The sequence below is a fragment of the Corythoichthys intestinalis genome, chromosome 14 (genome assembly GCF_030265065.1).
Source record: "Corythoichthys intestinalis isolate RoL2023-P3 chromosome 14, ASM3026506v1, whole genome shotgun sequence".
NCBI lineage: Eukaryota > Metazoa > Chordata > Actinopteri > Syngnathiformes > Syngnathidae > Corythoichthys > Corythoichthys intestinalis.
This window is the reverse complement of record NC_080408.1, coordinates 23,124,316-23,149,204: the sequence shown is the minus strand read 5'-3', so window position 1 is coordinate 23,149,204 and position 24,889 is coordinate 23,124,316. Positions and strand designations below refer to the sequence as shown.

The following is a 24,889-nucleotide window of genomic DNA, read 5'->3' as shown; positions in this document are numbered from 1 at the left end:
AAGATATTTCTACCAAAGCATTTCTAATCATTCATAATCATGTCCAATCATTTCCTAGGAGAAATTGAGCATTATCTGACAGAATTGCAGGGGTGCCAATACTTTAGGCAAGCAGTGTATGTCAGAGATTCTCCTACAATATATACGTTTTTATGAACATTGTAAAGTCATCCTTATGCTGAGACATACGTATCCACAAATGTAGCATCTCTCAAGACCCCGTCTGGTAGCAGTCTAAATTTTGTTCATAGCAAGTAATTCCATAAGTCAAGCGCTTCTTAGATGAGCATGCCAGGAGATGTTACAACTATTGAGGTACTTCCTGCTGTCTCTTTATGTTTCCAATTTGGCGTACTGCCCGGACCTCGTCGCCGATGGCAGCCACATGCATTTCATTAGGTGCTGTAATGGCAGCGTGATGTCATGATTGCAAAAGTATGTGAACGGTTGTTTGAGAGGTCAGTGCAGAAATGCTAAACGTGAAATGTCTGGATTTAACTTGGGAAAGGCCAGATGAGCAGTCATGTGGAAATTGTTTTAAACTGGATGAATGCTCCGGAGTTAGAAAGCTTTTGTGTGGCGAACGATTCAATTGTCCGAGCTCACAAACATCACCTGATGCACTACAAATTGAATCAAGCCTCCTTGACATTGGGTATGTTTACATGGAGACTTTTAAAAGCCTGGTCGGAATAAAAATGCTTCATGTACACACCCAATTCGGAATATTTTAACCCGATTCAGCCGATTCCGATCAAGATTCTATTCTGAACAAGAGGGATGGTTTATGCCGATTGATAATCCGATCGGCGCGCATTTAAACACTCTATTCCAAAATTTTGGAACAGACCGACCTTAACTGTGGCGTCAGTATCTGCATTTTTTGTTGTTGTTGTTGTTGTTATTCCCGAAAGCTAGAAGCAGCGCAAGCCGAAAAAGGGTAGGCGCAACTTGCGCAAGACTAAACTAGTCTGTGTATGAAATGAACATGTTGCTGGACATATTATAAGATCTTAAAAATGTTGAAAGACTTGATGGTGGGAAAACGTGAAATAACGCTAACGTTTAATGTCTAAATGGACAGAACGATGCTTTGTTGACATGGGAGTCAGTATGGCTTACTCTTCTTCTGCTATTTTTTTCTGGTATTTTTGGTCATAACGTTGGAACGATGAACCTTACCACATTGGTAATTCAGAGTATGTCCGTTTTAAGAGTGGGTACCTCTTGGTACCTCACGATACGATACGATTTGCGATACAAAGCTCACGATAACGATGATCTGACGATATGGCGATACAACGATTATCGATACATTGGTCAGGAAATCATTCTAGGATATTCTACAAACGACTAATAAAAGGAAAAACAAGCTTCTGCTGTGAATTGGAATGAGTTTATCACTAATAGACTTCCAATCCATTTGAAGTGGGAGGGTGGCAGCGAATGAACATTCGTTCATTCACTGCCATCCCTCCCACTTCAAACAGATTGAACGTTTATTGGCTGTCAGTGGCAGGCAATGAGGTCATTTTGGGCCATTTAAGGTCATTTACCTGTTGATTTTCAGTTACTTCCTGTTGATTTTGGGGTATTTTATGGGTCACTTGCTGTTTGAGTTACAGAACAGGAAGTGACCTGGGAATCACCCAAATGAATAGGTAGTGACTCAAACTCTACAGGAAATGACCTGTAAATGAACAGCAAGTGACCTGTGAATGCCCCGAAAATTGGACAGAATGACAGCGAATGCTCTGGTTTCGAATGAATGAACGTTCCCAGTCTAAATGGACTGGGCGTCGAGCACCGTCAATGGCAGCCTTAGAGTTAACTGAGACACTATTATGGTGGAAGATTTTGGTAGCAACTTATTGGTCCCCCCCCCCCCCCCCTTTTTTTTTTTTTTTTTTTTTTTCCAAACATTGGCTCCTTTTAAAATGATATCTCGATTCTTCTCAGGAGCATATCGATAACCTTTCGGGATACAAAGTATCACGATATATCACCATTTCGATATTTTGTCACACCCCTAGTCCTTTTCGTGTGCTTTTGTGTCGTGGCAAAAAGACATAGCAGACATGGACGTCATTCTTGTTTGTTGCATGGGGAAAACACTGTTTTAGACCAATTAATTCATCTACAACAACAAGAAGGGAATGCATCGAAACGCAAACAGTAAGTTATAGTTTGTAACTGAAGATTTTAGGGAATCTGAGTGTCTATTTTTCTGAGCAATTTTAATGTATCACATCGGAGTACGATATACTCCCATTGTGATGATTATTCATTGTGTTTTGTTTATTGGGAGAAAGCAGCGAGCAGAAAGGGGTTATGAGGAGCCAGAAAGGGACTTAGAAAAGGAGAGAGAGAGGAAAAGAACAAACAACAACAAGAAATACATTCAACTCCTGCACTAACTATGAATATAGTAGCGCTATCATGAGCAATTATTTTTCCGGTTGACCCCATATGGGGTCCCTGATGACCAAGGAGAAAATAGAGGGGGGGGTCAGAAAGAGATGTGATAAGGTGGGGTGGAGCATACACAAATTGGTAATGTGAGGTGAGGTGTACAACCCAGTATTATGTGAATCCCTTATAAGTGTGGATATATTGACATCCTGCAGGACCGCTAATCCTGGAACAGATAGTTTCTCTACATGAGTGTGTCTAATTGCACCCAGTCATGCGTGAATCCCATCAGACATGTAATAGTCCTGTAGACAAGTGGAAATGCTGCCGCAAGGGCCGCCCCAGCCAGTCAGGGGGGTTGAGCCAGTGCGGCCCGACCGCTGTCATCCCCCCAGGACCCAGGGCGGTCTCCCGGACCATCCATGCCCGCATTGACCGGCCTTCAGGGAAGGGATGAGAAGACGCGCCACCGCCCACCACGCCCGCCCCTACCACAGCCCGGCCCTACCACTGCCCGCCTACCTGGCCCAATGCCACAAACCCCCAACCGACATGGCATGCCATGGGACCCCCACGGCTCACTAGACCCGGGGCAACATGGGGTCCCCACCCGGAGTGGGTGACACCCTGCTTGACCCTCTGGTGCCCGGCCAGCAACCCGTGCTGGAGCCCTAGGAAGATGCCCGGGCAGAAAAGAGAGGGGAAGTGCAGAAGCAGGAGAGCGCTGAGAAGCTGCCGCAGGGCAACGCTGGACCAGAGCACCGATAAACCCCCTCAACCAGGAGCCAGGCGAAGAGGGGGCCACGCCCCAGGAGCCACGCCATAGAGAAAAAGTGTGGGACCCACCCTATTACTGCGGCTGCCAGGTCCCCCACTACGTTATGCTGCCGTAAATAAGCAAATTGACAATAAATGTTCTTTTAAAAGCTAGGCCTCTTACCATAATTAACACACTACAAGAACGCAGCATCAATCTGCGCACATCAAAATAAATTATTCCTACCGACGTTCTGATGCATGAGCACCCAAGAACTAACCTCCAGAACTCAGCAGCACGCCTCATCACTCGGACCCCCGCAACACACCACATCACCCCCATCCTCCATCAACTTCACTGGCTTCCCGTCAAACAACGAATCAATTACAAGAACCTCATCATCACCTTCAAAACACTCCATGGCTTGGCCCCTCCCTACCTTTGCAAGCTACTCTGTTTAAACAATCCACCCCGTCAACTTCGCTCTTCCACGATCCTCCTAGCCTGGTACACCAGACTCACAGCTGTTCCAGCTATTGAGTCTGGCCACCATTCAGCGCATAAATTTCCAGGGCAGAGCAAGCCACAGCAAACAGACAGTGGAGTGGACCAATCAGCGATGGGCGGACGTGACGTTAGTAAAACGACGAGGGACTGGTGCGCGGAAGTAAACACACGAGGAGAGCGGAGTTTATCCAACATGGCTAGCACGAGACAGACTGTTGTCAATGACTTGTGTCGATTTTGTTTTTTGTAATTTAAAACTGATTTTACCGTGGATTGGAACATATTCTCGACTCTCCTGTTCACCATCTGTGTTGTTGTGGAGACGACTTCCGACGCGGAAAAGTGACGTTGCTCGTTAAGAATACGTCACGCAAATAAACGAATCTGATTGGACGGTTGATTTTGTTCTTGCTCGAGAGGCCGTTAATGGGCTGGGTCCCACACTTTTCTCACAGTGTTTGAAAAATACAGGGAGAACAGTCTGGCCGTGCCAGGCAACAATCCTCTCCTATTCCGTCCCCGTGTCTGCCTTTCCACCTTTGGTTCCAGAGCTTTTAGTCAATTTACCCCCCAGCTCTGGAACTCCCTACCCCCTGATCTTCGCAGTATATCTACCCTATCACTTTTCAAATCCAGACTCAAAACACACTGTTCACTCTTTCTTACCCACCATAAACCCCTAGCTCTGTTATATCTTTACTTCTCTTTATTGTGCTTTTAATCTTTTATCCTTTCGATATCTTTTTAATGGTTGTTTTGTTCTTGTTTTGTTTTGTGAAGCGTCTTTGTGTGGCTTGAAAAGCGCTCTAGAAATGTATTATTATTATTAATATTTACGATTCAATTTGCGTTTCGAAAGCAACTAAACTGCACCTCGTGTTGCTTGTGGCAAGCGTGCACCTTTTACTGCTCAGCTCTCAACTGTTTAAAAACAGCACAGTTTGGTCTTAGAATGAAACTCACAGAATAAAGAATATGCCTGTGATTAGTTTAATATCGTGTCTACATACGCTCTTGTACCGTTATAATATAGCGATATCTGAGCTAATTATTACCTCATTTAAGGTGTTTTTGGAGTCTTTTCTCATTAAACTAGTTGTGCGGTTGATATTGCAGATGTTTACCAATTAAACCAAAAATAATCATGCTTTAGTATTTGACTGGATGGGACAGGATTCACAGGAAGTGGATTTTTTCTTGGCAAATGTAAGATCAGGTCACCATCGGAGTGTCACGGTGGTGTTTCATTCGTCGTAGAAGTCCGATGGACAATACTCCGTGCCACGCCCACCTTTTATCCACTAACCAGCGTATGACAGCCTGCCATCCATCATGGCCGCACTTCTATTTTGGTCTGTTTTGTGAATGTGGTTGTGGGGCGGCGTAGCAGAGGGCGGTGTGAGGTCATGTCACCGCGGCAACTGTCAACCTCCGCCCCTCCTTCTTTCATCGCCATGGCAGCGGCGAGGCCTGGTTTCCACGGGGACAGGCGAAGCTGTGGAGGGAATGTGAGACGGCGTACGGGGAGGAAGGGAAAGAAGCCGAACGAGTTTTTTTGTGTGAAAACGCCGTAATCCAATATGGCTGCCTTTGTGTCAGCGCCGGTAGCAGCGTCGGGAGATGACTAAACGCCGCCAGGAGCGTTTTGGCAAGTAAGCCTCGCCAAAAAAGGAGGTTTTAGTTGGTTAATGTGCCACAACGCTCGCTTTGATTCCCACGCTGGGGGTGATGAGAGACTTCTGTTTCCTTCAACAATTCCACTTGGCAACCATTTTATACATCCTTATGCTATGGTCCACATGGTGGCGCCACTTTGCCCACCTGTGTCATCCCTAAGCATTTAGAATTCTGCTTCTTAGCTACAGTATGTCATCCCAGTTATACTTTCCTGACTCTATTATAGTTAGTTTTCTTGTTTCTCTCACGCAATATGGCGGTGTCTGTGTTCAGTATCAGTTAGTGGAAAGAGTAATCACGTTAATTGAGTTTAGAATTTTTTTTGGTGCTATTTCTTTTTTTTTTTTACTGTGGATTATTTCTAGTCCTTGTTCTTTTTCTTAAGTAGGGAAAAGAGCCAATAAATGTGCATAGGGCCCATCTTTTGTGGCTATCTGGATAATTTTCTGTCAGTGTCTTCATTTATTTTGTGGTCGATGGCTTTTTTCATGAATAGCTGACTGGTGAGCATTGTTTGTTATATTACATATACGTTGAATCAAGTCTGGCGTAGAAATTATTAGTGGATTACTTCCAATGTGCAAGGTAGCAATAGGTTTTGGAGCAAATGACCGCATTAATGATATGAAATGTAAATTGCATCCACACGTGACAGCATGCTTTTGACAAATTTTTTTCAACTCTATTGATTATTTTTGGTCACTACTCATTTTTCTTTTCAGGATGGATGTTAAGTTTGCTAAGTTATTCTTTTGAAAAGCGCTATATAAGTATAACACCATTTACCTTTTTGTCTTACAGATCACGGCCGCCTCTGCTTTCCCCACCACGACTCTCCTACCCGCCGTCCTCTCCCACCCCTCTCCTCCCCCGCTCCCCTCGCCCATCGCCTTCTCCCATTGCCCCCTCCTCGGCCTCCAAGATAGATTCCCTCAGGAGCAAGGTTGACCTGCTCAAGCTGCCGTTGGCCCTCTCCACCAAGTCAATCTCCGAACGCAAGAACCAGCTGGGCGGCGTCGGCAAGCCGTGCGGCACGGGCGGAGGAGGTGGAGGAAGCGGGGCTCGTAAAGCCCGCTCGCCACCCGCCCGAGACATGGATAACGAGTCGCAGTACTCGGGATACTCGTACAAGTCGTCGCACTCCCGGAGCTCCCGCAAGCACAGGTGGGAGGAGCCGTGCCGACAGTTTACCTTTGAAATAAACATCAACGTGAATATTGAACAGCATATTTGACAAAATCTATGAAAACAAATAGGGCTGCAGCTATCGATTTTTTTTTTTTTTTTTTAGTAATCGATTAATCTATGAAATTCCGGAGTGTTTCTTTTCTTTAAACTATGCAGAATTGCAGTTCGTTTAAAGATAAATTCAAATACCTGAGCTTGGCCTCAAACGGTATAAAAAAAATAAATGAGGATCAAAGTATAACAAAAGAACAAGTGGCTAACTTGCATAGCAAAAGTCCACAAGCTTAAATACTATAAAATGCTGACCTTTTTTATTTATTTATTTATTTATTTATTTTTCAAATTTGCTCTTAACAAATCGTTCAAACACATTCCCTCAAAACTGTCAAATATACAGATAAACTAAATTACAAATGCATAAAAAAATATTAGCTCAAACAAAAACTTTATGTTGGTCTTAACAGGGAGCAGCAGGATACAGCCATTTGAAATGAGTTATGCCATATTCACTGTTGCCACTAGAGGACAGTGTATGCACCCAAATCGATAAAACTAAATGCAAACACTTTCAAAACAAACCATTACGCCACACTAATTAAACAAATACTCGGAGCAGCAAGATTTGATTCAAAGCTTTTTTCTTATAGAATTACTCGAGTTAATCGATTCATCGCACCAAAACCAAACCACTTTTTGTCCATCTGTATTGGGATGTAACGTTGCAAGTTATCCCATTGTGCATTTCTTTGCGTTTGGAGTTATTCTGAAACTAAGCCTGTGTCATTTCCCATGGTTTGAGTAACCTGCTGCTTCGTATCTTGTAGGGATCGGAGGGATCGCCATCGCTCCAAAAGCAGAGATGGAAGCAGCCGCGGAGACAAGTCGGTGACTATTCAGACACCCGGAGAGCCGCTTCTCGACGCAGAATCAACACGTGGAGACGATCGGGTCAGTGTCAAAACTCTCGAGTATATCATACTCCCATGTGATACATTAAATTTGTTCAGACTAATAGGACACTCGGATTCCCATTCTCCGTGTCAAACAGTTGAACAGGACAGGTTTAAAAAAAAAAACAACAACAAAAACTCCAGAGTCTTTTCACAATGACCTCACATGTATATTCCGTAAATGTTGTCTATACGGTCAAGATCCAAATCAGCTTTAAATTCACATTAAATTTAATCTGTTCAGTTCGGGTGCAACGGTTCTCAAAAGTCACAGTTCTATGCTGTCCCTTGCTTTTATGTTCATGGCTCAGTACATATTTGTTGTAGCAACACACCGGTATTGACAATTGACAGCAACCTTCACACTGAAGGTTTTTAGTAGAGCTGAAACGAGTACTCGAGCAACTCGAGTAACTCGAGTTTAAAAACTGATCCAAGTAATTTTATTCACCTCGAGTAATCTTTTATTTTGACGGCTCTAAGCATCACATTTTGCTCGGACTACTTTTAATGCGGGGCAACGCGCTGTCACGTGCGGAGAGGAAGAAGGAAAAAAAAAAACTTACTGCAGCCGACAGCCACCACAAACGACGCCGACGTTGCTAAATACTAGCCCGCACGATGCTACGTTGGTACAGGTAGCGTCTGATGCGTCTCATTGAGATCACATGTATGTTGAACTAGATGCAAAATGACAGACTCGGCCGCGTCTGGGCAGCGCTAGTAAAAAGCCATCTTAAAGCAGTAGAGCGCTAAGCGCTAATAAAGAGCGCTAAACGCTAATAAGATTAACGTTACTGTCGCTACTAGCTCACGTAACATTAGCCCTGCGGAGGGCTAGGTTTCAATTAATTATGACCACTGTCGATGCATGGCTAACGTGTCTTACATACAGGCTTTAACATAACATAGCATTGTGGAGTGATGAGGGTGTAAAATAAAAACTTAATCATGCTAACTATCAATTTTAGCTCAGTAGTCATTGCTGGATAAAACACCAAGTAGCACTGGTCCCTAATGTGCTCCAATACAGCCTGTATCATACATTTATTTTGAACACTGCAAAAACTCAAAATCCTATCAGGACTTACAGTTTAGACTAACTTAAAACTTAAGTAGAACTTAAAAATGGCTTGACACAAAGAGAAATTCAATTGAAACATGTGGGAAAAAATCCAAACTTTTAAGTGATGTGTGTTATCAAGCATAACGGCATTTTTAGGTAAGATAGATATATATTTTTTTTTAAATAAGATCTAAAAGTTTTTTGAGTGAAAGCAGTGAATTTGTCTTTTTTTTTTTATTCTAGTTACATCTGAGATGCAATTGTTGGCTGTTTTGAACAATATACATCGAAAATAAAGACATTGATTGACTGAAAATGGTTCAAGATTAGATGAAATGTCTTGTTTTCTCATGTATATCTATAATTGCTCTTCATCTAAAAATATATTTGTTTTATCCGATTACTCGATTAATCGATAGAATTTTCAGTCGATTACTCGATTACTAAAATATTCGATAGCTGCAGCCCTAGTTTTTAGTAAAGCGTACATTATTATCACACCCTATTGTGCATTTTGCACATTTTTTGCAAGAATTTTGTTCAAAATATTTGTTGAAATTTAAGATTACTTTGAAAAAGTTACAGACTGGTCTTTTGGCTTTCAAATCTTTTCAAACAAAAATTTAAATCAAGGACAGAATGCTTTTTCGCTGTTCAGCCAAGTTAGGGCTTTTACATTTTACTTCGGCTTGTGTTGGTCATGGTTTTTCAACACCCAAAAGTCTTGGTCTCGAAAGCGTTGTCTTGAGGTCAACACTTACTGTACAGGCTAGATCAGGGGTGTCCAAACATTTTGCAAAGGGGGCCAGATTTGGTGTGGTAAAAATGTGGGGGGCCGACCTTGGCTGACGTCCTTTACATAGAACAATATATTTAAGCAAATTTTAGCAAGCCATTCCGTGTGTCACATTGGCTTTTTTTTTTTTTTTAATAATTTCAACAATCTCACAACTAGCCTTTGTGGTGTTCTCTTTCGACGCTCGGGCTCTTGCGAAATACTGCTGCTGTAAAATTAAACTAGCTTCAAGTTGCTTCAATTTCTCGCTACGTATCTTCCTTGTAATCTTGTCGTACATGTCAGCGTGTCTTGTTTGGTAATATCGCCTCACATTGAACTCTTTTAAAAACAGCGACTGTCTCTTTGCAAATGAGACGGACACAGTTGTTGCATATTTTAGTGAAGAAATAGTCCAATTTCCACCTATCCTTGAAACGTTGCAGTGAACTTTCTTTTTTTTTGTTGATTGTCGCCATTTTAGAAAATTGGGGGTAAAGGGTCACACGGGGTAATGTTGCTTAGAGTGCTGCTGCCTTTTAGTGGGTAAATGAGAAGCAGCATTTAGTATGTAAGCTACTTCATATGCTAGTAGCAGTACTGCTGACCAATTTATTAAGTGTGTGTGTGGGCCAGACGTTATTGATTTTATGACAGAGGCTGGGGGCCGGATGAAATTTGACCAAGGGTCGCATTTGGCCCCCGGGCCGGACTTTGGACAGGATTGGGCTAGATCCAATAGCACCGCTTTCCTGTAGAAGAAGCCAAATATTTAAGATCAAGTCAAAAAACATAACATGAAACTCTTCTTCCTGGCATTCTAGTCAGTTACACATACAGTACAGTTGTGAATGGATTCTGTTTAGGCAAGATCCAGGTTTGAAAAAAATGTGAAAAAATAAACTGGCTTTTAAAACAATGTAGGCAAAGGTTTAGTTAATGAATTGGTTCTTGTCTGACAGGATGACAACTGGGGCGAGACCACCACTGTGGTGACTGGTACGTCGGAGCACAGCATCTCCAATGAAGACTTGACCAGAGTTACGAAGGACTTGGAGGAGTCAACGCCTCTGGAGTGCAAGCGCTTCCTGGGCCCGGCTCTCGGCGGCCTCCTGAGCTTCTTCGCGCTAGTTACGCCGCTCGCCTTCCTGGTGCTGCCGCAGGCGCTGTGGCGCGATGACCTGGAGCCGTGCGGCACGCCTTGCGAAGGCCTCTATGTCTCACTGGCCTTTAAGCTGCTCGTGCTTCTCATCTCCTCGTGGGCTCTCTTCCTACGGCCGCCGAGAGCTACGCTGCCGCGCTTCTTCGTCTTCCGCTGCCTACTCATGGTGCTGGTCTTCCTCTTTGTGGCATCCTACTGGCTCTTCTACGGCGTGCGCGTGCTGGAGCCCCGCGAGCGAGACTACCGAGGCATCGTGGAGTACGCCGCCTCGCTGGTCGACGCGCTGCTCTTCATCCAGTACCTGGCGCTGGTGCTGCTGGAGGTGCGCCACCTACAGCCTGCTTTCTGCCTCAAGGTGGTGCGCAGCACAGATGGGGCTAGTCGCTTCTACAATGTGGGCCACCTCAGGTTAGTTTAACCATATATTAAATGAATTAAATAACTGGCAGCGATGATAGCTTTAAATATTTTTTTGACATTGGGGCTTCAACTAACAAATTTTTTTGTAATCGATTAGGGCTGCAGCTATTGAATATTTTAGTAATCGAGTATTTGACTGAAAATTATCGATTAGTCGAGTAATTGGATAAATCATATATTTTTTTAGGTAAAGAGCAATTAAAAATCTACATGAGAAAACAAGACATTTAACCTAAATTTTGAATAAAGGTTCTGACTATAAAACATAAAAAGTTCTCAGTACACAAATGAGACGAAAGCCCTGTTTATTAAATTTTTTTTTTTTTTAAAGTGATGCTGATTGACATTATCTTTCTTGTGAGCAAAGCACTAATATAAATTGTGTCAATGACTCATTTATTTTCTTTAAAGAAATTAAACAACAAAATCAAATAAGGAGGAGGCAGGCTGTAATGAATTCGTTTTCTTCATCAAACAGCTGTTCAAAAATACAATCTAAATCCAATTTCAAAACACACTCCCTTGTAAGATAATTTACGGTTTTAACATGTTGAAAGAAGACTTAGCTGTTATATGAATGAGTTTATCTGTGTGGTTTCTTTTTAAAAAGAAATTAGACAACTTTTCTATCAAACAATAACTCAAGCGCTAATGTGCTTTTTCGAAACAATACAAATGGACACTTAAGCTGATTGGCATAATCGCTAACTAGCATAGCACTCCGTACTAAGTCGTAATGCCTCATCAACAAATAACACAAACAGTCCAATTGGCTTCATTTACTCACCTCTGACAGAGGCACATTGGATCTCACAACACGTGTAAATATTATTGACCTGATTGTAGCAGTGAACTCTCTCTCTCTCTCTCGTGCTCTAATCACTGACGCGTGTGCGCACAGCCTCACGTTACACACAAACAAGGACCCAAACGGGACTGCTCATAGCTGCCGGCAAATTAGTTGGCAAGTAATTTATTAATCGATTAGTTGTTGAAGCATTAATTGACATTAATTCAAAACATTAGGATGCACTTGGTAACAAAATGAGTCCGAATTTTAAAAACACTTCATTCATTTCATTAAGCATTTCTCTCGTCAGCAGGTTCAGTTACTGTCACTTTTGTGTTTAGAGTCCTTTAAGACACACTGTTGGGTGAAAGAGCTGTCATGTATTTATTTCAATAATTTCATGGACCTGTACAAAAAAATTATAAAATTATATTATTTGGTACTGCTACCTCATGCAACACTAGCACAGGCTAAAGGATCACTTTGAGAGAGCAAGCCCCATCCTAAACAGCCAAATTCAAAATTACCAAGTTTTCCTGACTTTTGACCTCATTACCTCAAAATGTTACTGCTACCATTTTATCTTAAAAAACATATACAGCAAGTTTAATAACTCAAGAACGAATAAAGGATTATCCTGAAAACAGACAAACAGAAATATGGAACCGAATAATAACTTCGGCGCTCCGTAGGTTTCACCTACAGTACAAGCAGAAGTAACAAACAACCATTCACACCTACGGGCCATCTGAGTAAAGCTAACATCACCAATCTGCTACAATGTGTTCTAGTATCCAGCGGGCAGCCGTGTGGGTGTTGGACCACTATTACAATGACTTCCCTGTCTACAATCCCGCCTTGGTGAACCTGCCCAAGTCCATTCTGTCCAAGAAAATGACTGGCTTCAAAGTCTACTCACTGGACGGTAAACATGGCCGCCTCTTTCACCGTGAAAAAATTGATTTGCTGTATTGATTTTAGTGATGCACTTTTTGCATAAAAATATTTTGTGTGTATTTTTTGGGGTGGTGGAAATGATTAAAAATATATATATACAGAGTGGTACTTCTACTTATGAAATTAATTGGTTCTGGAAGTAGTTTCATAACTTGAAAATTCTGTAAGTAGAGGGACATTTTCCATGTAAATGTGGTAATCTGTTCCAAGCTCTCTAAAATTCAGACATAAATATTTTACAATGCATAAAAATGCATCAAAACATGTAATAAATATATGTTACAATTAGTTTTGGCACAATAAACTTTTCTATAGAGTTTTGTATAGTGTAAAAAGCAAGAATAAAGAAAAAAAGTTAATAAACTCATGTAAAGCTGTTTGAACATGAGGGGCGAATGAAGTGGACGCTGAGATACGCGTACAGTAGACGTCCCTCTTAGGCAGTTGGTTGCCAGGAATGTTAGGCAGTAGCCAATGCCAGAGCAGCTACAAGTATGTTACGTTCAGTAAACTCCTGGACCTGCGAGTACCAACCATACTGTATTTTTGTCTTTCGTATGCTGAAATTTCTTTCATAACAAGAGGCAATATTTTCCCATTGAGGCTAAGCCTGTCGCAATATGCAATAATTCCATTTATCGCAAAATAAATGAAAATTAAGGCGGTAAACTTCCCGCTGCGATTTATCGCCTCACGTGCATGCGTATGTGCGCGTGCGTGCAGCAGATGTGCAGCGGATGTGCTGTTAAAAGTTCGGCTTCCTTGTTACCAACAGCCCAATGTGCTGTGATGAGGATTCACTCTGTTTTATTGACTTCTGGGCATGTTCGTTTGATACATTTGAACCTAGCCTAAGGCTCCGTTCATACTACAGGTCTCAATGCATGAATCCGATTTTTTCGTGTTTTTCCGACTCGACTGAGGCATTAACCTGACGGCCTGAACGTGACAAGTCGCATAGAAGTGGACCATTTCAAATCCGATCTGGGTCACTTGCGTTTGTGGTCTAAATCCGATCTGGGTCACATTTTTCCAGAATGTGGCTGGAGGTCTGAACTTTCAAGTCTCCCGAATCGGAATTCATGCAGCAATAACATCAGCAAAGCGAAAGCGGCAGGCAGGACGGGAGCGATGTTGTTGTTGTTTATAGTCATCATCATCGGTATCAGTAGCCACGTTTACATGCTGACTTTTATTCATACCGATTCAAATCATTCCGAATGGAAATTTCACATCAGCTGTTTACATGTCACTTCATCTATTCCGATCCAGCGTTTACATGTGCCTTTATTCCGAAAGGACGTTTGACAACTGCCGTCTGACATGCGCAGATTAATCAAAACAAAGCGTCACGTTGCAAAACATGGAGCTCGATCGTCAGATCAGCTGCTGTTTTAACTTTTCGAGTGGAAACAAAACTTCAGAATGATACGCCGTTCATTTAAAAAGTTGTGTGGGTGCGCTGTGCGTGTGCTTGGAAGCCATGTTGCAAGTGACGTTACTTACGTCACCAAGTGACGTCACCACGTCAGTACGGAGCATGCGCAGAAAGAACGCAACCAGACACCATTCCGCTTCCCTGTTTACATGATATAATTTTACTTCTAATCGGTTTGGGAAAAGGAATATTCCACCCCTGTGAATCGGAATGAAATTCCATTCGGTTTGGGCCTGTTCATTCCGAATGAGGTGTTTATATGGAACACATTTATTCGGTTTGAACAAATATTCCGATTGTAATTGGAATATTTGGCTCCATGTAAACGTGGCAAGTGACAGTTACAAGATAGCATTGTGATAAGATTAATTAACCCCAAGAAAAGACCAGGGCTGACGTGAGAAGCCTGGGCTTATTAAATCCCGTCCACTCACAATGTAGGTGTGCATTAGCTTCTAGTTTGAACTCTGCCTTTATGCACGAAACGGGTTTGAACACGGTCATAAAAAAATTAATGAAGAAAAGCATAAGCCTGACAATTTTCTATTTTAATTCTATGCGCCGAAACGGGGATTATTAATGTCTTATTTGTGTCCTCTTTTTGGAAATCAAAATATGATCACCCTGGAATGACATACAGGTAGCATGTGTCATTTGTTTTGATGCTCTGCGTATGCGGTCACTTTGCTGAGCGCATCTCGGACTGCGAATTAGTGCGTATGCGTGATACTTGAAAGGGCTCCATGGACAAAGGCAGTCTGAACGGGCACGCCAAAAAACCAGACATGACAAAAAATCGGATTTGTGCATTAAGACCTGCAGTATGAACCTAGCCTGAGTGAAGCCAAATTTTTGTTACTGCTACTTAATCTATTTTTCTCTGTTGTTGTTGAAGTGCAATTGTTTGTGTTACTACAACTTTATACCTCTGTGCCTAAATGCTTAAGTTATTGAAGTGCAATTTTATCTTTCCTTGAAAAAGACATTTCATTTATTCTGTGTTTCTGTGCAGTATTGATATTAGAGGTGTGCAAAATTTCTGATTCTTAGATTATTCGCGATTCGGCCGTGGAAGATTCGAGAACGATTCACAAACATCCAAATTCCGATTATTGAAATATGCCAAGTAAAGCAGAAGTACGACACACTCAGCGCGCCGCGCGGTCTTCGGTACGCAATTAGGGACGGAGCGAGAGTAGTTAAACATCATGCTTCTCATTACCCGGCCCCTCGGGTAACGCCAATGCTCAACTCACGGCTCTAGCTCAACTCATGCCACGAGATTAAAAAAAAAAACAACAACAACGTACCTGTCTGCTGCCGAAAAGCTACTACAAGCCACATTATGTTACGGTAGATATCATTTATATAGGACTAGATGCATTATAGCTTCGGTATCGTTACCAGCACATCTACAAAAAACTAGATGCGGGCGTTAGTAACAGCCGCCATCTTAAAGCAGTACACTTCCCTGCAAGGCTGTTGTTGCGAACCTAATTAACTTTTTATCTAAAATACTCCTAAATCGGTAAAATATTGACTTGAATCTATCTTTAAAATAGTTTTAAAACTTTCACATGTTGAAAGTAGACAAAAGAGAAATTATGGAATAACAGGAGCAATTTTAACAACTTTAACGGTTGATTCACAACATTAAATTAATTGAAAGTAGTTTAAAGCTGCTGATATAGAATGGGGACTGGAGTTTTTTATTTACTGTTATTTTTGTATATTTGTTTACTGCTTTATGTTAACTTGATACTGAAATAGTAGTTTGGTTTAGCCTGAGAGGATTTTTGAACAATTTTGGAACTAATGTACAAAACAAATAAAAAAAATAAATAAATAAAATAAAATAATAAAAGGAGTGGGGTGCATCAATAATCGTTTTATAATCGAATCGGAGCCTCTGAATCGTAATCGTAATCGAATCGTTAGGTGCCCAAAGATTCCCAGCTCTAATTGATATTGTTGTCTTTTACTGAAAAGAGACATGGTCGATTGTTTTTAGTTGGGATTTCTTAAGTAGTTTTGAATTTAAGAGTAAACGTTTATTGTGTTTAAATGGGTGTACTTAATATTACTTAGTATTATTAATATATACTGTATTCTTAGTGTGTTATTGTAAATTGTTTAAAAAAAAAAATTGGGGGAGAGCGCAATAATATCGCAATAATTTATGAGAGAATTTATCGCCCAGTAAAGTTTGTTTTCGCGACAGGCCTAGTTGAGGCGTGTCTTAACCTGAAAATTCTGTATGTAAAGACGTTGGTAAGTAGAGGTACCACTGTAAAAAAATAATAATAATAAATTCCTGATAATCAAATGAGCGTTGAAAGAGTAGTAGCATTTTCAAACAAATGCACATTACTATCAGTCTCTGTTGTGTTTGGATAAATACAATCAAATGTTTAAAAAATAATAATAATAAAACTTTTACCTTTACAGAAAACCCTGCCAATAATTCTACGGGGCAGTCACGCGCAATGATTGCGGCCGCAGCCAGGAGGCGAGACAACTCCCACAATGAGTTCTACTATGAGGAGGCCGAGATGGACCGCAGAATCCGCAAACGAAAGGCCAGGTACGGCGACAGGCCCACAACTAAATTAGCCTTTTAGCGCATGAACCTGTTAGTCCTGTAGGGGGCATTGGCTTCACTTGGTGTCCAATCATAAGGCTATTTTCATCCTTCTACTGTAAATTTAGTTTGTCACTAGTAGATGTCCAATCCATATGAACTAGGAAGGCTGGCAGCCAACCCTCCCAGTTCAAATGGATTAGAGTTCTATCACTGTCAGTGTTTGTCAATGAGTTATGAGAAAAAAAATGAAAGTAAAAGTTCTCACTCCATTCTAGGCTGGTGGTGGCAGTAGAGGAGGCGTTTACACACATCAAACGCCTCCACGAAGAAGAGGCAGTGGCAACCTCGTCCCCAAAGCACCCTCGCGAGGTGATGGATCCCCGAGAGGCAGCGCAAGCCATTTTCGCCCCTATGGCAAGGGCCATGCAGAAGTACCTGAGGACAACGCGTCAGCAGGCCTTCCACAGCATGGAGAGCATCCTCACGCACCTGCAGTTCTGCATCACGCACAATATGACACCCAAGGTCAGAAAAACAATCCAGTGCATGCAACAGTCATCAACGGCATTAATGAAAAATTGTAAATCATAATGGCATCGTGGCATAATGGCATAGGTGACATTTTAAATTTCCATAAAAGGTCTGTTTACTAAAGGCGAGATTTTAATCAATCTATTTAGATCTTTAAAAGGAACCATGGACAGAAAGACTTGTAGTTCTTAAAAGATAAATGTCAGTATGAGTTATAATAATTTAATATTCAAACCCCTCTTCATGTTTTCGTTTTTATAAAATTTGAAAAATTAGTTTAACTACTAGTGGCTCGCAAATGCTGTTGAGGACGCAACGGACTCTGGGCGGTGACTTCCATGTCCACAGTGTCACTCATTAGCTACATAAACAGGTTGTCGGTTCTGCCCTTCCAATTTGAACCCGAGCGGAAAAGCACTGTCGATATTTCACAAAACGAGCAGAAAAAGCAATCAAATGAAGGTCTCCTGTGGGACTCAAACGCGCATTTCCCGTGCAACAGACGAGTGTGTTGACCACAGAACTATACTTCCATGTCACATTAGTCATGATTTTCCTTATAAACCAATCACAACCCAAATGCGATGTCTGTAGGGTTGGGCATCGTTTAAATTTGAACAACGAAGGGATATACAAACTGTCAAATGGCAGCAAGTTAATATCTCGGCAAGCCGCCTAGGATCAGCTTAAAGACACTGCTGTTTAGCTGGAATTGGATGCGGTTGTGGGGTTGTGAACTCATCCCATATCTCTGTAACAAAACAATCTGACCAGCAGCAGAATGTGACAAAATCATGCCAGTCGTCATACTAGCTTCGCTTGCTAGCTAGCACAGCTATTCTCTCAGTCCAGCCCAACCGTGTTATCATTCCCAGCGTGCATTGCGCGTATAAAACATGACGCCCTCCGTAAGTCAAAATATTTACTAAATATTATAGATTTTTAAATCAATGACAATAATATATGTTTCTAATAACATATTTTAGTAAAAGAGAACAATTGTGGCTTATTAGAGCATACAAGTCTTCAAGTCCGAGGTTCCCTTTCACAAATAGTATTGTTAGATTAAAATGCAATTAATCGAAATTATTTAATTTTTAAGTCGCTTGCTAATTAAAGGGTACCACGGATAGAAAGACATAGTTCTTAAAAGATAAATGTTAGTACGAGTTATAATAACTTGATATTAAAATCTCTATAAATGTTTTCGTTTTAATAAAATTTGTAATGTTATTTCAACTAATAGGTCGCCATTGTTGCTGACGTCACTGGGCGGTGATGTCACATGGGCACGCTGCCGGACTTCCACCGTGTCACTCTTTAACTACATTAACATGTCCTCGGTCCTGCCCTTCCAATTTGAACCCAAGTGGAATAATAATGTGAAGGACAGCAAAACTGATAAGTCAAGTAGCGTTTATATGTCAAGTTCGCTAGTGACAGCACTCCCCGAGCAGGACAGTGTTTGATGTCAAAAACTGCGGGTCTTCATGGTAAACTATTGTGTGATCTAATTTACAGTGGGGCAAATAAGTATTTAGTCAACCACTAATTGTGCAAGTTCTCCCACTTGGAAATATTAGAGAGGCCTGTAACTGTCAACATGGGTAAACCTCAACCATGAGAAACAGAAGGGGGGGGGGGGCAGAAAATCACATAGTTTGATTTGTAAGGAATTTATTTGCAAAACATGGTGGAAAATAAGTATTTGGTCAATACCAAAAGTTCATCTCAATACTTTGTTATGTACCCTTTCTCGGCAATAACGGAGGCCAAATGTTTTCTGTAACTCTTCACAAGCTTTTCACACTCTGTTGCTGGTTTTTTGGCCCATTCCTCCATGCAGATCTCCTCTAGAGCAGTAATGTTTTAGGGCTGTCGTTGGGCAACATGATCTTTTAACGCCCTCCACAGATTTTCAATGGGGTTGAGATCTGGAGACGGGCTAGGCCACTCCAGGACCTTGAAATGCTTCTTACGAAGCCACTCCTTTGTTGCCCTGACTGTGTGTTAGGGATCATTGTCATGCTGAAAGACCCAGCCACATCTCATCTTCAATGTGCTTGCTGATGGAAGGAGATTTTCACTCAAAATCTCTCGATACATGGCCTCATTCATTCTTTCCTTTACACAGATCAGTCGTCCTGGTCCCTTTGCAGAAAAACAGCCCCAAAGCATGATGTTTCCACCCCCATGCTTCACAGTGGGTATGGGGTCCTTCGGATGCAATTCAGTATTATTTCTCCTCCAAACACGAGAACTTGTGTTTCTACCAAAAAGTTCTATTTTGGTTTCATCTGGGCGTGTACTGGCTTCAGCAGGGGGACACGTCTGGCGGTGCAGGATTTGAGTCCCTGGTGGCACATTGTGTTACTGATAGTAACCTTCGTTACTGTGGTCCCAGCTCTCTGTAGGTCATTCACTAGGTCCCCCCTTGTGGTTCTGGGATTTTTGCTCACCATTCATGTGATCTTGCATGGAGCCCCAGATCGAGGGAGATTATCAGTGGTCTTGTATGTCTTCCATTTTCTAATAATTGCTCCCACACTTGATTTCTTTACACCAAGTGTTTTACCTATTGCAGATTAAGTCTTCCCAGTTTGATGCGGGTCTACAATTTTGTCTCTGATGTCCTTCGACAGCTCTTTGGTCTTGGCCATTGTGGAGTTTGGAGTGTGACTGACTGAGGTTGTGGACAGGGGTGTTTTATACCGATAATGAGTTAAAACAGGTGCCATTAATACAGGTAACGAGTGGACCCTCGTTAGAAGAAGTTTGACCTCTTTGACAGCCAGAAATCTTGCTTGTTTGTAGGTGACCAAATACTTATTTTCCACTCTAATTTGGAAATAAATTCTTTAAAAATGATGTCTAATGACGTCTTACCTCATTTTTGTCACGTGAAAGCAGATGTCCATATTGTTGATCATACTGCTGGTTGCTTCCCAGTGAATAAGCGAACGTAACATGAATAAATGTATTAATGCCCAACAGATTATTATGACGCCTTATTTTGCACATTGAGATCTAAGAGGCAGAGAAAGGCAAGTGGACATAGTCGTTCATTGGACCGCACCGTTTATTGGCATAAGCTTCGGCAAATCCTTCACAACAAACATTAAGTATATTATAGTAAAAATACAACTAAAAAATTATATATCTCAACACAAAAAGAAAAGCGCTTCAATCTGTATTAATGAGGCCCTATTCTAATACGGTTAAACAACAATGCAAAGAGAAGTGGCATTCACAGTCAAGATATGCAAAATACACATAAACTTACTCAGACTTTGGTAAAACTCTAAACATTTTAGAAACTCGTTTAGCTCAACAAATACACTGGATGGCAATATTTAGGCATAACATACAAGCTATGATGCTGGGAGCCATTATCAGTAGTCTTGTACTTTGTGAAGCCCACACTTAAATGAACGTACGGTACAATGAACCCAGAAACTACAGCGTCAGTCGAGGGACAAAACGCACTCGTTGGCGATCTCTAATTAATTTAAAATTCGCCATTGATACCTTGTGGTGTATTTAAATCACTACCTTAGATAGTAAGAGTGACACTGTGGAAGTAAGGCAGGGAGTCCATGTGACGTCACCTTCTGTGATGTTGACAACAATGGCAAGCTATAAGTTTATTTTTTTATTTCAAATTTTACAAATTCTATTCAAACGAAAACATTAAGAGGGTTTTTAATATCAAATTATTATAACTCGTACTAATATTTATTTTTTAAGAACTACAGTTGAGAGAACAAGTATTTGACACACTGCCAATGATTGGCAGTGTATCAAATACTTGTTCTCCCCACTGTACATGTCTTTCTATCCGTGGTACCCTTTAAGTTTTTTAAATTACATATCTGACTGCTGTGCCCAATTACTGAGTTCATCTGAAGTCTCTTAAATGCAACGTTCCTTGCTCTTTTTTTTCTTCAAAACAATGAAGGCGACCTGGAAGTTGTTTTTTGTTTGCTTCTTTCTGACTTATGGTAACAATTCCACCATTGAGACAATTGTTTTGTGACCAGCTTGTGAAACGCTTCAAAGACATCAGTTGCTGACTCCATTAGATGACATCACTGAGCAAGGATTGTCTCATTTTTTATAAATATATGAACCTCCTAACCTAGCTGATCTCTTCGAGGGAATTTGTGGTGGGAGGGGCTAGCATGCAAACGGAGGAGCAAAGAACTAGGAAGTTGTCGTTAGAAACATGAGATGAACCTCTTTTATGTGTTGTCCCTTCAGGCCTTCCTGGAGCGTTATCTGAGCCCGGGGCCTACCATGCAGTACCAGCAGCACAACGGCGGAGGGCGCCAGTGGACGCTGGTGAGCGAGGAGCCGGTGACCTCGGCCCTGCGCCAAGGCCTGGTCTTCTCCGTGCGCCGCCTCGACTTCTCGTTGGTAGTCACCGTCACGCCGTTGCCCTTTCTGCGCCTCGGCGAGGAGTTTGTGGACCCCAAGAGCCACAAGTTCGTCATGCGGCTCCAGTCCGAGACGTCCGTGTGAAGAAGGCCCGCGCTCTCCCGGACAACGTGAAAACACGTTCAATCAGCTCTCGATGCCTTGGACTTGTCGTTCCCGTGTTGTTGCAACACGTGGTTTTTTACGAAGGCGCCTTTTTTTATTTCTGTTTTTAACCACTGAACTACGAATACGACTACGGTGTTGCTTCTTGTCTCTAAAACTGTGACAGCAAAGTATCGCCGCTTTCCTTCACAACTGCTTCCTGACTGTTTCCGTACATCTTTTTTTCTTCTTCTTAATAATTTTTGTACTCATTTAAGGCCACGCCGACATAAAAATAACCCAAAACGCCGCCTAGCATACTTGCCTAAGTAAATTTAGCATCTCCAGAACAAGAACAAACGAGACCAATTCAACATACATAAGGAGTCCAATTGCAAATTAGTATGACCCAAATGGCAAAAGAATCTACAGGGAAGCATCAGATTTTTAGATGTAACAAAATGATATTCAAAATAACTTTTAGCAATTATGCTATCACGCTACTGATATATTACGATAACAAAAAAGTGTTTTACCAAAAAAATGAAACTGAAGCTTGCAATAATGATAACTGCCGTAAAGTTACATCTTGGGTTAAGGGAAGTCACGTTTTGGTGATGTACATTTTTCAGTAATATGTGACTTCCCTATATTTAGTCCCTCATCAAATGACCCAAAAAAACAATAACAACAAAATTGCGCCCTCCCCCCCACACACACTTTTCCCCCTTTATTAAAAAAATGTACCTCAGTCTTGAAAAAAGAATTACCGAAATTTTCGCACCATATGGCGCTCCTGACTATAAGCCGCCACCCACCAAATACGACACAAAAAAGGCATTTGTTAATAGATAAGCCGCAGCTGTCATCACTGTATTATGGGATATTTACACCAAAAGATGTCAACCGCTAACACTTTCTTTGACAGTGGCATCATAAGACCAAATGAACCACCATGGGGTAGACAGTCAACCTCTGCTACCACCTACTGTCAACACTGTTTTCGTCCAGCATGCCTCCTAGCATACATTGCTGTGCTACAGATGTAAATAACAAATCAAAATTCATGTTCTGTGCGAATTATTTCTTCAGTTACTGTTCTAGTTGTTTCATTAATTTCTAGTTATGGAATTTGGTAGCACTTTGACAGTGTCGCCAAATTATCTCCATTTTAAAATGATGTAAAAGATCCGAGGTGGACATAAATGGAGTTAGTGACATAATTTGCCGGATGACACTTATGACATCAGTCATAAGCATTCATTAATACCCATGATAATGTCATGTTATAATTATGACGGTGTTATGGCAGTCTTATGATGCCGCTGTTAAAGTGTTACTTATTAACACAAATCAACAAATAAGCCGCAATGGACTATAAGCCGCAGGATTCAAAATGACCTTTCTTCCCAAATGATGACTTTTTTTCCCCCCTCTAAGAGATTTTTTTTACCCCCCAACACACTAAAATATAAACGCCTTGTCTTTAGATTTTACTTTTTTTTTTTCCCTCAATGCTGGAAAAATGTAACTTTTGAATAATATGCTACATCAATTCATGAAAAGATGTGACTATGATTTTTAATTGGGGGGGAAAAATGAATTTTTGAAACATTTCAGTTTTGGAAAAGCTTGGATTATTAAATATATTTTTTAATGGCTCGGCTTGCAAAAAAAAATCTGAATATTCTTAAAATATGCGATTTGATCTTTGAAATATGCAAATTGATTGTAGTTCTTGGAACTATGTGATTTTATCCTTGCAAAAATCCTTATAAGAATTCACTTTCTTTTTCTAATGCAACTATTTTTAGGATTTTTTTCCCCTCCTAGTGAGCCCCTATCCTTGTTGGTACGCACAGCAGAATGTAGCATCTACGAATACAGTTCTAATAGTGCTTTGTGATGATGTCATTGGTTCTCTTTAAATTCCGTGTTTGCGGATCGCGTCAACATTTCACTTTAACACATAAAAACGACACCTTAACACTAAAACATTATTTTGCCTCCAGTCTGTATAGCTTTAACAACAGATGACAACATAACACTCATGTAGTTAGTACGTGGATTTTATGCTTTCATTTAGTATCAACTGACAATGTTTTAACAGCTTGTGTGCATTTAAAAAAATGCATAGTTCAGCTAATTTATTTTCCTTTAACCGTCAACATTTTAGCGTGGAGAATACCTATCACAGCCTCATGTACCCTCTTGATACTTAGGTTTTTGGATGTTTGAACAGACTGCATATCAGCAAAATGAAAGCAACCTTAAGCCTTAACTGCTGCGGCGTTGCACACGGCACATTTCTTGAAAAAAAAAAAAAAACATTCAAACAGAACTCCTCACCAGATTTCTTGAGGGCTGCAAAATTTTACATTTTTACATTTAATATCTTTTTTTTTAAGGTGCCTAAGTTATGATGCAATTTTTTCCTGAATGTTTTACGAGTGGCCTGTAAAAAAAATACAAAACAAGTGATGGTAATGTAGAATTGTTTTTGTCTTTGCATTTTTTTTTTCTTTACTGTTGTTAGCAATGTATAGTGTGCTAGTATTTTTCCAACATTAAACCATCTTATTCCGAACTAAATGTTGCCTGCCTTCATCAGTGGTCATCAGGCATTTATTCCAAAATTTTGCTTCCAGGTCTTTATATGATTTTTTTACAGTTCTTTTTTTTCGTCTTTATATGATTTTTTACACTGGGAAAAAACTGACTTTAAATCAAGGGCGTAGGTTTGCATAGGGACGGTAGGGACATAACTCTACCAACTTTTCAGGATGCTCAAATTCAGGGCTGTCAACAGACTTGCAGGTGCCCTGGGACGAGAGACCTTTATAGGGCCCCCCACCCTACCCCTGCCACCGCCTTGTCAAGACAACATACGCAGTACTTTTAACGCTTTGCAAGCAATGAAAGTGTACATTTTCAAATTATTTGAGATGGACAGTTAAATTTAACAGACCGTAATGTGATGTGACACAATCTAAACAATTTCCATCTATTGTCCCACGTAGGCTACAATACAATACAACTGAGAGTGCTATGTCTGCCTGCTAAGCAACAAAACAGTATAAGGGGCAGTTTACATGGCGACTCTGCGACACAAAGACGCAATAACTGAGTAGCGGACTCGCCTCGCGTGCATATG

The 24,889-nt window shown here is 41.0% G+C and overlaps 1 protein-coding gene across 1 annotated transcript in view; it reads left to right on the top strand.

Moving 5' to 3' along the window:
* Window positions 1–24,317, top strand: part of vangl2 (VANGL planar cell polarity protein 2) — a 43,460-nt gene extending 19,143 nt beyond the window's left edge. The window contains exons 2-8 of the mRNA XM_057858209.1: window positions 6,155–6,517; window positions 7,366–7,489; window positions 10,295–10,902; window positions 12,496–12,629; window positions 16,548–16,683; window positions 16,959–17,208; window positions 21,475–24,317. Coding sequence (XP_057714192.1) covers window positions 6,447–6,517; window positions 7,366–7,489; window positions 10,295–10,902; window positions 12,496–12,629; window positions 16,548–16,683; window positions 16,959–17,208; window positions 21,475–21,735 — 1,584 coding nt within the window. The 5' untranslated portion in view covers window positions 6,155–6,446 and the 3' untranslated portion in view covers window positions 21,736–24,317. The remainder of the gene's footprint in view (window positions 1–6,154; window positions 6,518–7,365; window positions 7,490–10,294; window positions 10,903–12,495; window positions 12,630–16,547; window positions 16,684–16,958; window positions 17,209–21,474) is intronic.
* The last annotated feature ends 572 nt before the right edge of the window (window positions 24,318–24,889 follow it).